Source organism: the organism of the source record quoted next (genome assembly GCF_019968955.1).
Source record: "MAG: Porospora cf. gigantea A chromosome Unknown PgA_NODE_139_length_34422_cov_336.179, whole genome shotgun sequence".
In the NCBI taxonomy this organism is placed as follows: Eukaryota; Apicomplexa; class Conoidasida; order Eugregarinorida; family Porosporidae; genus Porospora; species Porospora cf. gigantea A.
In genome coordinates, this window is record NW_027151400.1 from 21,483 (window position 1) to 34,422 (window position 12,940).

At 54.8% G+C, this 12,940-nt stretch overlaps 4 protein-coding genes across 10 annotated transcripts; 1 reads left to right on the forward strand and 3 right to left on the reverse strand.

Moving 5' to 3' along the window:
- Positions 1–64: 64 nt before the first annotated feature.
- Positions 65–3,627, reverse strand: KVP18_003891 (uncharacterized protein; the record flags this gene model as incomplete). Of its 3 annotated transcripts, XM_067956012.1 has the most annotated exons (4): positions 65–1,445; positions 1,485–2,895; positions 2,924–3,286; positions 3,315–3,627. In XM_067956012.1, the coding sequence occupies 4 exons, from the start codon at positions 3,625–3,627 to the stop codon at positions 65–67; spliced, it is 3,468 nt and encodes a 1,155-aa protein (XP_067812850.1).
- An 86-nt stretch (positions 3,628–3,713) lies between these two features.
- KVP18_003905 (uncharacterized protein) lies at positions 3,714–4,835 on the forward strand (the record flags this gene model as incomplete). Its single annotated transcript, XM_067956036.1, has 2 exons — positions 3,714–3,895; positions 3,950–4,835. 2 exons carry the CDS (start codon positions 3,714–3,716, stop codon positions 4,833–4,835), a joined length of 1,068 nt encoding a protein of 355 aa, XP_067812873.1.
- Positions 4,836–4,861: 26 nt separating this feature from the next.
- On the reverse strand, positions 4,862–5,549 carry KVP18_005222 (uncharacterized protein; the record flags this gene model as incomplete). The annotated part of the gene is made up of 2 exons (XM_067949617.1): positions 4,862–4,886; positions 4,924–5,549. The coding sequence occupies 2 exons, from the start codon at positions 5,547–5,549 to the stop codon at positions 4,862–4,864; spliced, it is 651 nt and encodes a 216-aa protein (XP_067812876.1).
- A 446-nt stretch (positions 5,550–5,995) lies between these two features.
- KVP18_003893 (uncharacterized protein) lies at positions 5,996–12,507 on the reverse strand (the record flags this gene model as incomplete). Of its 5 annotated transcripts, XM_067956018.1 has the most annotated exons (7): positions 5,996–7,459; positions 7,497–8,538; positions 8,637–10,307; positions 10,346–10,571; positions 10,600–11,135; positions 11,162–11,516; positions 11,931–12,507. In XM_067956018.1, 7 exons carry the CDS (start codon positions 12,505–12,507, stop codon positions 5,996–5,998), a joined length of 5,871 nt encoding a protein of 1,956 aa, XP_067812856.1. The 5 variants fall into 5 exon arrangements, with proteins under 5 accessions (XP_067812856.1, XP_067812855.1, XP_067812857.1 ...); XM_067956017.1 differs by lacking the exons at positions 8,637–10,307; positions 10,346–10,571; positions 10,600–11,135; positions 11,162–11,516; positions 11,931–12,507 and having other exon boundaries at positions 7,497–8,480; XM_067956019.1 differs by lacking the exons at positions 5,996–7,459; positions 7,497–8,538; positions 10,600–11,135; positions 11,162–11,516; positions 11,931–12,507 and having other exon boundaries at positions 8,582–10,307; positions 10,346–10,485.
- Between the last annotated feature and the right edge of the window lie 433 nt (positions 12,508–12,940).

The window sequence follows — 12,940 nt, forward strand, 5'->3', positions numbered from 1 at the left end:
AACATTCTCTGACTGTTAGTTTACGGAGGCACCTGCTCACGCGGAAATTGCTTCTTGGAGCTGCTCACTTCGAGGCCGGACCAACTCTTCTTGATGCTCGTCGTGACGACCTTTTCTGCATCGCTGGTGTGCTGGGAGGCCTCAGCGTGGTCTCGCACGTATCACAGTCAGCACTGTCCTCCACGGGCACTGACGAGAGGTAGTGAGCTCTTTGTGACAAGAAGTATGGGTCCTGACTGATGTCGCAGGGTACAGCTTCCAGACACGACGACCGCAGAAGTAGCAGCACCGATGCCCATTCACGACGACGCTGTTCGAGAAGTCCTTTGATCATAGAGAGCGACAGCACTGCTTGGGCGGTACCTCCCTTGGTGGCAACACGACAGTTGCCTACGCGAATATAGAGCTGGTCGGTTTGCTTCCAGCGTCCCAGGTTGACTTCCACGATCTCCTCTGACACCCGCAACTCCATCTGCGGGGAACTCTGCTCGAAGGCGGCCAGCGGATTAAGTAGCACGACATTTACGCGTGGAAGTTTGATGTTGACTCGAACCTGCGACCTCTGGATGAGGTTGGCCAGTCGTTGACTAAGCGCATTGCAACGTGAGACAACCTCATCGAGGTTGCGGTTCTTTTTGGCTGGCATTGTCCATGCGTAGTTTGGGGACGCTGGAACCTTTGCTGCCGCTAACGTTGGTGAAGGGATCTGCGTTGGGTTCAGCCTGCAAGCCCAGAACTCTTCAGTCATCAGTATGCCTGGATACCCGTGCCGTTTCCTGCAATATATTTGATGCAGGTGACGGTAGAATGTCTGTCGGTAACGGGAATGGTACGTCGACCAAAGATTCGTGGAGGATCCAGAGAAAACGTCAGCGCCATCCAACACAAAGCGAGTCAAAGCCGCTAGCCCTGGGAAGACGGTAACTAGGGCACCTGAGGACTGAGGCTTCGGATCTGCCAATTTCACCTCCAAAGGATTTCTTGGGGGCCACACATCAGGTACAGTGCATGCCGACGTCCTAAACACCATTGCTACAGCCCCAAATGTGGTCACATAGCTTTGCAGGCACTGCCTGATGGCATCCAAAGGTTCTGGATGACTTTGGACCTCCACAGACTGCAAAGTACTTCGCAGGGTGAGGAATATAGGTAGCTTGAGGCTAAGCTCCGAACTGAGTCGACTTAGCTCACTGGAGGTAATGAATGTCAGCTCTAGCCAGGACCAACATCCAGGGATGAAATTCGAGATGTCGTCCTTTACATCGTTGCTTTTGCTAGAAGACACCCTCGATGTGAACAGCAGGTCATCTGTGCTTCCGGACGGTCGTGCCTCTTGCATGGCCAGAACTGGCTTCCCGCCCTGCGGGGTTAAGTAGGACACCGTTAAAGATCGGAGTACCACAGCGGCTGTCAACTTCTCGTGCATAGAGAATTCGACTCCGAAGCTGCAACACGTTGGATAAACTATGAAGTGCGCCACTCACTCTTTCATATTAATCTCCGCCACAGGATGGGCGTCAGCAGTCTCCAACACGATCACCACGCTTGACAGCACCACCCCCAGGGTTGTCGTAAACAGGAAGCTGGGCAGTGGAATGAGCACGCCATCCTGCAGCTGCACCACCCATTCGGGATAACGGCAGTTAGCAGCAATCAGGCGTTGCCAACACGGCGCAGTCTCCTTGGCTGCCCCGGGTTTCGCGCGCGCTCTTGTCACCCAAGGCGCCGCTACAGCCTCGTTCCGGGGAGCCAGGGGATCCTTGCATACAGGGGACTCCTTTAGAAATTCAACGGTGCGAAGAGTGCTTTCACCACTCATCCTAGACCAGGCGTCCAGGAAGTCAAATAAATCGCGAACGGGAATTCCGGCTGCACGGAAAGTCCCCGCGTCGATGCCAACAGCGCTCATCAGAAGCTCAAGAGACGTGGCGTGAAGCCACAGCTTTTCTCTCTGCCGACGCCAATACTTATACAGCTTCAATTTTTCCTTTCGAGTCGCGTGCTCGCTAGGGACTCGTCCCTGTCGCATGGACTCGGATACGACTTTCGCGGCTACCAAGAACTCCTTCTCCGGATCCAGGTAACAGTGTAAGGAGTTCTGCTTTCCCGCTTGGATCAGCATTGCTGTGTGACGAGCCTCCTCGAGGGCGAGGTAATGCCACAGCACCAGAACCTCCACAGGCTGCCGATACAATTCATGGAGTACCAGCCCGACTCCTGGGTCAGTCGATGCCTTCAGCTGGTCATAGCTACAGACGTAATACCGGCCGAGTTCCAACTTAGGATCTCTGTGTTCAAACGCGAGCGTCTCCATGAGTGTCAGTCCACCCGAGAGGCCATCAGAGAGTGACATGAGCTCTCCGAGGCCTTCGGAACTCCCGTTCTCGTCCGCGAAGGCGATCGCTGTCTCCTTGCATTCCATCCATGTTTTGAAGTCCTTTAGGAGCCAGTCTCGAACAGTTCGGATGTATCGTTTGCCGGTCAGACGGTCGTGTAGCTCCAGCGAGAGCGGTGTCCTGCCCAGTGCGGTTTTTCGGAGAGAGCGTACCTGCTGCAAGCCAGCGTATTGCCACCAGGAAGCCATGTGTGAGCGTTTCGTGGGCCTGTACATAGGTCGGCGGACGCGTCCACGCTTGGTGCGTTGCCATTCTGTGACGAATGAGCTGATACGACTGACACAGGAGAAGAGCTGCGGCAGCACGTGAATACGGAGGGAGGGAATCTCCATTTGCAGAAAGAAGTTTTCACCTCTCGTTGGTTCCCCTTCGGCGCCTAGATTGATCTCGAATGAGACCGGATCGACCAGGTTGAACTCCCGCGTTGTCTTGACGTCATTGGTTACGGTTTCGAGTTTCAGGCTCAAGTCAACGACCTTCACAGAAGAGACAAACTGTGCTGAATACAAGCCAGCTACGAGACTCACCGTTGGCCTCGTTGCCGACTACTTCCACGCCCAGTGTGTTGCTCTCCTCCGACGGCCACTTGATGCGCTTCCTCTCTGAGGGACTGAGATCCACCCGTTCAATATATAGCGTAGGCGCCATGTAGACTCGGTCACTGTCCTCTATCCGCAGCACGATATCTTCAAACGTGATGGAAAATGATGGGTCGTATTTCAAAAGGAACCCCAAGATCTCTTTGAATGCGATCTGCCGCCCATCCCGATCATCGTCCTGGCCACTCTTAGACTCGAAATGCTTCCGCAGGAGACGAAAATACTCTTGCAGTCGGGAATGCAAGTCCTGCAGCCTTTTGGGGATCAAGTCTTCTGGCGGAGGCGCTTGAGCTGGATGTGGAGAGGGGTTCTACCTCACGATCGGGCTCTAGTACCAGGAAGAGCTGTTTAACGCGTACATGAGTCGTGCCTCTAGTGAAGATCAGGTTCACCGAGATCTTATCAACCGACCCCGTTTTCAAACGATAAGGAATTCCAGCTTCCCACAAAGCCAGAGAAACCGTTTTGCAATTGAATTGGATGTTGCTGATCTCCGCGTTGTCAAGGAAGCCACCGATTTTAAAGGAGGTCGGAAGATCCAGGAAGAAATCGGATAGCTTCTCGCTCAACTTACGTAGCGACCATTTCAACAGGTTGCGGTTTAGATTTGAGAGCAGGGAGCTCAACGGCATGCGAATTATGGAGTTTTCCGAACGGGACTGTTCCCTGTGCCGCTCAACTGTGAGACCTAGGGGGATAAAATTGCCGAAATCCAAGCATGGCCGACTCCGTGACCAAGGAGGATCTAAAAGAAGCTTATGACCTGGGACGGCAGAAAGGCGGCGAGCTCACGCTGGAGTCGATGATTGATCACTCGGAGGGGCGGTGGAATAAGCCTAAAGTCGTACGCATACTGAACTCACTTGTTCAGGAGCGGTTAGTCGGCACTCCAAAGAAGAGGTAAGGTGTTCGGTTTTACAGGAATTTCCTTGGGCGGTATTTATGTCGTCGCAGATCTCAGGGAGGTATCGCAGCAGCGGTCCGTCCTCAGGACGTTGTATCAGCTGTACGCAAACTGGCAGATGACGAGCACAAGGTTTACTGCGTGGTAGAAGAGGCTGGAAGCCGAGGGGTCTGGTCCCGTGACATCGCACGGAACCCAAGCGTTGTCACTATGAACGCCGTAAAAATTACCAAGACTCTAAAAAGCCTTGAAGATCGGAGGATCATCAAGCAGATTAAAAACATCCACTCCAAGGCACGCAAGACCTACGTTCTTGCATATTTGGAGGCAGATAAGGAGGTGGTTGGTGGCGCGTTCTACGCGAACGGGGAATTTGATCTGGAACTGGTTCAACGAATCAGGAGCCAAATTTTGCTGATGCTCAGATCAGGCAACACATGTAACCTACAAGAGCTCCAAAACTACCTGAAGTCCACAGGCGTCGCCGGGGACATGAACAAGGAAGATCTCCAAACGGTGCTACGGACGCTGGTTCTGGAGCAGGTGGTTCAGGTGAACATGGCACCGTCCAACAGCGACCTTGTATTTTCCGTGGCCCAGTGGGGGCTCACGGATATCGAGGACACGCTGGACACATCTCCATGCTTCAGCTGTCCTATCAAGTCCAATTGCATTCGAGGTCTCGTGGAACCCTCAATGCTAGCTCGCCCGAACGCTATGGTGGTGCCTCCCGGGCTGATCTCACCTGTGAGCTGCGAGTACCTCGACATGGTAAGATCCTGTTTCAATATCGCTCACGTTCTGGCAGTGGCTTGGGTTTGCGCCAGCAAGCTCACAAACCGAGGAGCCTCAAACCAAAAGGCACAAAGCAGTCTAAACATCCTCGGCGAAGAAGGCCATCTCCTGGCTGAGCCGCTGGTCTCTCAAGGTCTGTAGTGCCAAAGTTAGCTCGTCGTGCCGTTCTAGCATGCTTCGCAGGCGTGACCTCTGCTTTAAGATCACCAACAGTAATGGGATGTATAACAGGTGCAGGAACGGCAGGTAGCGCTCGATTCCTAAACAGAATACTTCATAACTCAACTTGCATCTGCAGGTGAACGTATCCGCCACAGTGAACATCATCACCACGCCGTCCGCCACTTGGGTACAGCAGTTGAACACTGAGATACCAGCCACGACCCCCAACGCGGAAAGCAGTTGCTTGGTTTTCTTCTGTTCAAATTGCCTCCGAGGAGTAAGCATGAAGGATGTTAGGGCGAGGAAGACGTCGCAGAGCAGGCCTCGGATGAAAGGGCTCAAAAGACAAACTGACAGGTAAAGTAAGCAAACAGGAATCTCGAATGTGGCCTGCGCTACTGTATATATGCGGAGCACGTTCAACGCTAGCAATAGTTGCGTCTCGAGCTGCTCCATTTCCTCAACTAAACTTTCTTCCTTCACCTTTTGGTCTCGGCCCCACTGAACCGCACGGTTGAGGATCGCAACATCTCTGGCGTCCTTCTGGAAGGCGCGAGTCGCCAGTGACCTCGGAGGGTCCTTCCGCTTCCCTTTATTTTTGGGAGCGGATCCAACGAAGTCGGAAAATGATCGCTCCAGTGACCCACTAGGGGTGCTATGCTCCTGGACAGCTTCCCAGAAGGACTCCTTCATTGGTGCCGTCCTAGGTGACCAAGATATTCTAACAGGCGAGCTCGCCTGATGTACCGGCGGAGGCGTTGATGCCCGTGTTGGAGGCGGCGTGGGCATCCTGACAGGTGGCGGCGTGGGCATCCTTACAGGAGGAGGAGTCGGCATCCGATGAAGCGGAGTGTGGGACTTTGGGGTTGGCGTGGTCGAGCGTGGGCTGGGCCCATGTGAGATGTCGCGTGGAGAGTACTCTCCGGAGGAGGGGTGGAGTCTCGTCGCCTTCCCCTCCATTGCTCGAGCAGCAGCTGTGAACTCGAATCGGTCATTCGCTTTAGCGAGATAACGAGCTGGGTCATATTGACCGAACTGCGTTCTGGTGGACTTTGGATTGTATCGTTCAGGGTCGTACTGCAAGCTGCGCAACGTATTACCGCCTTCGGACATCCCTGACCAATACTCAATTAAATCCACTAAGACCACTCATCTACGAATCTCAGAGAGGCATCGGAGCCACCATGCTTGAGGAGCCATCTCGCAAGAACTTTCCGAAGCAACGGACCCCATTGGTTGGAAAACTCGATGTGCGAGAAAACTCGCGGAGGTCGTGGCTGGCATTGAAGCGCCTCGCGAAGTGCTCTATTCAGCACCACGTTCCGGTTAGCGGGTTCGCAGTTGACGAGCAGAAGATCTCCAACGGAGTCAGACCTATGAACATGCACCTCCAAGTGCAGATCGCTTCGGAGGAGTGTGGCGTCAATCTGGACTTGCTTGGGGACTTGGAGGTCTCGGGAGCTACTAAGCACTGGAAGACATGCGTCGCTAGTTTTGCTCTGGCGCGTGCCTGTAGGTCTCATTTCTAGAGCTCCCAGCGGGCCCAGCAGAGTCCAGTCCCTGCCTGACCCGAATCGGTAGTCGTGGAACGACATGCAGTGCAGAGAGGCCACTTGGTATGATTGGGTCCACTGGGAAGAAGGTTCCTGGGTATCCAGCCATTGGAAGCTGTCATCGTACACTAGACCATCAGGGATCGGTCGTTCTTCACTGCTCTGCAAAGGTGTGAGTTGGGGCAGCAGCACCTGCCGTGCTATGTCTGGCAGCAACAGGAAGCACGAGGCCAGATCCATCAGCGTAAGGACCAGCGAACGATCCACTGTGGTGAGGTCTAAAGCAGCGAGCAGCAATTCCACTTGAGGACCAGGATCGTCGCGGATCAGCTGAGACAGCACGAAGCCTGCTTGTAACACATCCGTGGTGCCAGAAAGCACTCCTTCTCTAAGTGCACGGAGAGCCTGTGCGGTAGTGTAGACGTTGTGCAGTGTTAGCTTCCCTAGTGCCAATGGTACCTGCACCATGACGTTCAGAGGCGGGTACACATGAAGAAGAAGCAGAAGGTCACCTAGTCGGTTGACTACTTCGTTACTACGACCCTCAAACGTCCCCTCAGCCACCATTCTCGGCAAAAGACTGCTCAACGTCGCCTTCATCTTGCTGCTCTCCGACAGCAGCTGACCTGGGTACACGCCTGTGATCAGTGGACATCGCCAAGCAGGAGGCAATAGAGCGAGGGTGCGACGGTGAAGTGCGTCGTGGTTGTCGCTCTTCTTGTCGTGTTCTTCCAGGGCGAGGTGGATGTGTGCGAACCGGGAAAGCCCCAAAATGGTGGACGCCAGAGACTCATCGTCACCGCACACAACGAAGTCGACCAGCAATCGTTGGAGCACAGGTCCTCCACATGTCAACATCATGTACGGAAGCAGTCCAATGAGCAGCCTGTGGTGCATGAAACTGATGGGCAGCCGAACGGATTGTAGGGCGTCTGCTGCGGAGCAAAGCAGTTGGGCGAATTGTCGAGAGGTGAGTGATTGGGCTAAGCAGAACTCCTGCAAATCAACCCACTTCTTCTGTGTGGGCATGTCAACCGTTCCGTCTTCGACCTGGAAAGTGTGAGGGTGCCAACGCTCGACAGCTTACCAGTTTCCGCTTGATGCTCAATTCAAGATCTGCTTGCATCTCGCCGACCAATACGGCGAGATTCAACGGCGGCAGTGTTGGAATCCGCGCAAGCGCGGAGACATAGGTGTGGTCGCGATCCCGGAACGTCAGCAGCGACTGCTTAATCAGCCCTCCAGGCAGCGCGTCCACATTGGCAACTGGCCTCCGTGACGTCCGTAGGACGTTCAGGAGTATTCCCGCCTGTGCGGCATGCGCCACGCTACGGAAATCAGACAAGGCGTCGACGCCAAAGGTGATAAAGTCCGAGAGCGCCGCGCTCGTGCCTCGGGAGGATTCTTGGTCCTCTGCAGACGGAATCCCCACTAGGATCCTGTGGCTGTCCACGGCTTGGCCCCCCGCGTTCACGTTCCACATAAAGGCTCCCGGACATCCGAAAAACGCCGAGGCTCCAGATAGTAGGAATTGGGACTTCAGCAACGCGGACACCTTACAAGGCAGGAACGCAGCACTTAGCGCGGCATGCAAGCGCTGGAGTCCGGGACACTGCACCTGATGCATGTCGGCTACCAGCGTCAAGCCTCGAACGAGATGAGCCACAGGCTCGACCTCGGCGTTCCGGTCAGTGATGATAGCGTAGAGGTCTATTGTTTGGAGGATTGCTGAGAGGGTGGCAGTGTCGATCTTAAGGCATGACGTGGCCTTAGTCAGGTGATTTGCCCACATTCGGGGCAGCGCAGGCGCAAGGTAGAATACTGGGCCGTCCGGAAGCAGGATCTCAGAGAGACGCACATGGGTTCCTTCACATACAAAAGACTCCTGCACGACAACATTCCAGGCGGAGGCTACGAGTGAGGGGGCATCCAGAGACCAGAGAAAGTTGATGAAAAGTACCAGATAGGTGGCCCGATTGAGGGGGCTGGCAGAGATTTCGACTGCGGCGGCCTTCAGGAGACAGGAGGTCATATTTTCATCTCGAGGGAAAACACCGGCAGCTAGCCACATCGCCTGGGACTCTGACGACAGTAGCGACACAAGAGAGGACGAAATGTCCGGAGGATTGCTGCAACAGCATTAATTGCGAGGAATAAACGTTCTATTCCCTTTCAGAGAAGATGTAAATGAACGGAGTATATTAAATAGAAATAAATGTGGACCGACCCGTTTTGGAGTCTAGGCACATCCGAAATCTCCGCCGCCACCATGTTGGCCAACTGCTGAACAGCCACTGCCGTTTCGGAGGAGAAATGGCCTTTGAGACCTAGCAGCGCTCGGAAAGCGTGCCAGGACTCACACGTCTCAAGTCCCTCACGCAGTAAGACTGCTAGGCAGCTGAAGGCAACAGGCGTCGCAGGACCCATCAGTTCTCGTTGAAGCGTGGGGAGCAGCCATTTCGCGTCTTGCAGAACAATGCAGACTGCGGTGCTTACGAGCAGCAGTGGAACGGTTATTTGGGTAGCTAGACGCTGCAGCAGGAAGTCTTTGAGGGTCGGATCCTCCTGCCCGGAGGATGTCAGAAACCTACGGACATACGGGACGAATCCCTCCATCACCAAAGTCTCCGCGAATGCCTGGTCCATCATGGAGGTGCCCTGTGGCAGTCGGAAGTCCTTAAGAAGTTTGGTGAGGTTCGCAGCGAATCTCGTCCAGATCTTCGCTTTGTCCTGCGGTTGATTCGCAGGCCCTAGGGGGGAAAATAGGAAAAGGTCGCCGTAGCATGCCACAGAGATCTTACTGACGTCGCCCTGCAATTTTTTGGGGTTCATCAGCAGGCTCAGAGGTTTCACCAATGGAGATGGACCCTGCTGAAGCTGAATCTTTTGTCGGCCAAGATGCTGTCTTTCGAGGAAGAGCACGTCTGTCATCAGTGCTCGAGCCGCATCCACACACAGGGGGTGGGTCTCTCTGGCACGAAGAGTCTCGACGAAGGACGGCTGCAGGCAATCCTTGCTGGGGAGTATCGCGAGCACAGCGTCATCTCCGGAGTGGAAGACCCTGAGGATAAGGGGTAGCAGTCCACTGAGGATGCGATAGGCATAACGTCTAACAAACGGCGAGCGGCTTTCAGTCGCTGCGAACAATGATGTGACGGTCGAGCTCAGCAGCGGTTCCTCCGTGAGTCCCCCGTCAGTTTGCTCCTTAAGGCGCAAGATCAGCTGTGGCTCAAGTTCACGGGCCAGGAAGACGCTGCATAACGCCAGCACCCCCAGAGAGTCGCAATGGGTTGCACCACTGCGGAGGAAGCGCCTCAGGACGGGCTCGGGGTCTGCTTCTCCCGCCAAGACAGCAGGCATAAGGGCCAGCAAGGAGTCGTTGAGGTGTGAGAGAATCGTTGATGACGCGTGCCTCGCGACGACAGAATAGGATTCCACAGGACGGAACACCGACATCTGTCTGAGCAGCATTAGACTGTGCTCATCGCCACCCAAAGCTTGAGCCATCTTCGATGACGCGAGGTTTCCTGAAAGATAGAGGCTCAGTAACCCGAGTCGTCCCAAGAAACTCGAAGAGTGCGACAACAACAACCGGAATAGCGGCTGTACGAGTTCCTTCGCTTTTCCGAGGGAGCCAACGAGAGTCACCAACACAACGGGAGCCACCACGTCTTCGGTGGTAAATGCGGCATGCGACAAGGCCACCAGCGGACCTATGAGCTCCTCACCGTACACACTGGATCCAGATAGACTCCTCCAATCAGAGCCGGGCGGACACGTGAGGGCTGGCAGATAGGTTTGGTGCAACCACACAAGGACAGCACACGGCGCTAGTGACACGGCCACGCTATGGTCAGACAGGCGCAGGCTCAGGGAAGCCAGGATGAGCACGCGCGAGCTGGGAGAAAGTTACAAGTGAGAGGATGGGTGGCCTACAGCATGGTCAGCGGCCCCGAAGTGACAAGATTACGAGTATCTTTGAAGTCGGCCACATCGAGCCACGAGTCAAGGCAAGCCAGGTAGCAATGTGAAGGAGTCAGGCGCAGGGGGGGCGCGTCGCTGGGGGAAAAGTCCATCACAGCTGTCAGGCTAAGCTCAGTATGAAGCGCGACAAGAGCCGGGTCTGACGACCAGCGCCATGACTGGATGAGCGCCTGGAAAGCTGGGTATGCGCCCCATGGGAGACCTACCGTGACGAATCACTCCGGTTCGCCTATCGGTCACGATTTCGCACCCTCGCAGCAGAAAGGCCACCACAGGGCGCATCTCGCAAACCTCCAACCGAAGAAGGCACATCAGCGCCACCAACAACCCCACAGCAGAGGAGGTCTGACAGATTTCAAAAAGGCTAGGATCAGGCAGTGACTGCTCGTCGTAAAGGCTATCCGCGAGCAACTCGAGTGCCTGAAGGTTCAGTTCCTCCGGAGTGAGCAACAGCCGCGATATGGAAGGGGCGATCTGCAGCAGTCGACAGGGGTCTCTGACTCTGAGCAGAGCCCGAGACGCAAGCTCAAGGAAGTCCTCACCTCGTCCCACCAGGAAAAGCAGCACCTCTCCGTTTTGGTCGAACTCTAAACACGCAGTCACTAACGCTAGTGCGTTATTGATCGGCGATCGCCGTCGTCGGGCAACACCTAGCAGCAACGCAGAAAGGAGCCCAGGTCGGGGTGTCAGCACTCGTCTGACTAAAGCCTCCGAGGAGGCACAATCAAGAAGGGGCAGAAACCTGTGTCTCGAAGAAAGGAGGCTCACTTGTCCACCAATGTGATCGCCATCATCGTGTCCTCATTTCCCGCTACGCACGACGTCAAGGCTTCCACCACAGCACTCGGTTGGTACACGCCTCTAGCCACCATGGAGGCCAGAGCCTCCAGAACCATCACGTTTATGGTGGCGGAAGGGCCTGAACAGGCAAACTCAAGAAGCTGCCGGCGAATCTCCGCATTGACCACAGAGCTGCCGACGACCTCAGCCGACGCAGCCAGATTAGCCAACGCTTTGCGTAGCCTCAGAGGGTGCAGCAACTGTGAGGGGCCGGGGTAGAGGCCCTCAGCGTTCGTGGAGGCCAGTCTGAGGACCTCCAAGGAAGCGGCAATAGTTTTCTGTGCTGCGGATTTGGACATCACAACTGGTGAATTCGTCGAGTTTCTACAAAACAAAGAGGGAAAGGAAGAAAGGCCCGCATGTGCTGGAGCGAAATTTGGACATGGGTATCCACTTGTGTTGCTTACTTGTGCCAGCAAACCTGGGGAGCACAATCGCACCCTCCAGCGCCTGCAAGTTCACGAAACTCTCCCAACTCCTGCAAGAACATACACCTTCGGCAACAGCCGCACACAGTGTCTGTTCGGTGGTGAGTCATCCAGAGGCTCTGACGATTCTCTGGCCGTAAGTGACGCAGAATCCTGTCGAGGTCATCGTCCTGGGGGTCGGAGGAGGAGGAGTAGAAATGCTCCAAGAACGTGGCGGAGTCGAAGTTCATTGTTTTTGGTGGATTTGTATCATACACGCTCAGACTCACCTGACAGGAAAAGCTCCTCTTGCGCTTTCCGGCGCTCTTCGTGCTGCTGTAGTCTTTCCTCGATGTCGTCCTTCGGGGCTTCGCGTGACCGTAAGTTCAGGGTGCGCATGACGCTCTCTTTGAACGTCTGGATGTTGGACACCTTAACACTGCCCTCTTGAGCCTCGTCTTTTTTTGCTTTGGTCTTCTTACGTTTCCAACAACAGCAGGCTCCAGCCACGATGACCGCGCTAAGAACGAAGAGGCCAAACGAGAACCATACCCACTCGTTGAACCCCCACATCTTTATGTACTCCCAGCTTTCCGATGGGGCTTTCGTGGTGGAGGTCGTCTTGGGGGCGCCACGCTTGCCAGCTTTTTTATCCCATTCGGTTTGTACGGCTTCATCAGGGTGGTTCAGCTCCATGAGCTTTTTGTTGTCATGGCTTTGGATGTTCCTCCGGAGATTCCGAGCTGGCTGCCCAGTGGAGTCGGTGTCATTAGGAGGTGACAACGAAAGCAGGAGGTCTGCACTTTCATTGGGATCGGTATGGGATCCAGGTTCAGGAATGGATGTGGCGGTGAGAGCATTTCCCATTGGCAGAAGGCACAAAAAAAGAAAAAGAATCATCACTCGAAACTGAAAATCTGACGGCACTCATCATCAGTTTAGAGGTGCAATTTCAGTCATGTGTTGTCTCTGCGCCCACTTTGTAGTGATCGTTTTATCAACGAATGCCATTCTGATTTTTTCATATAACCTGATCTTATTGAGTGGAGGGTTCATGTTGATCAGAGGGTTCATGTTGACGCAGGGTCATACCAGATCTGCCAGTTTCCAGTGCGGGCCTCCTGCCCCTGTGCACCCGCAAGCCCGACTGTCAACTGGACAGTTCTACCGGCAATAGTTGCCGGCCATAATTGCTGGGACAGTCGGACTTGCACGGGTGCACAGGGGCAGGAGGCACGCTCCAGCCTATTGCGGCTCTACTGGAAACTGGCAGATCTGGTATGACCCTGCGTCAACCATG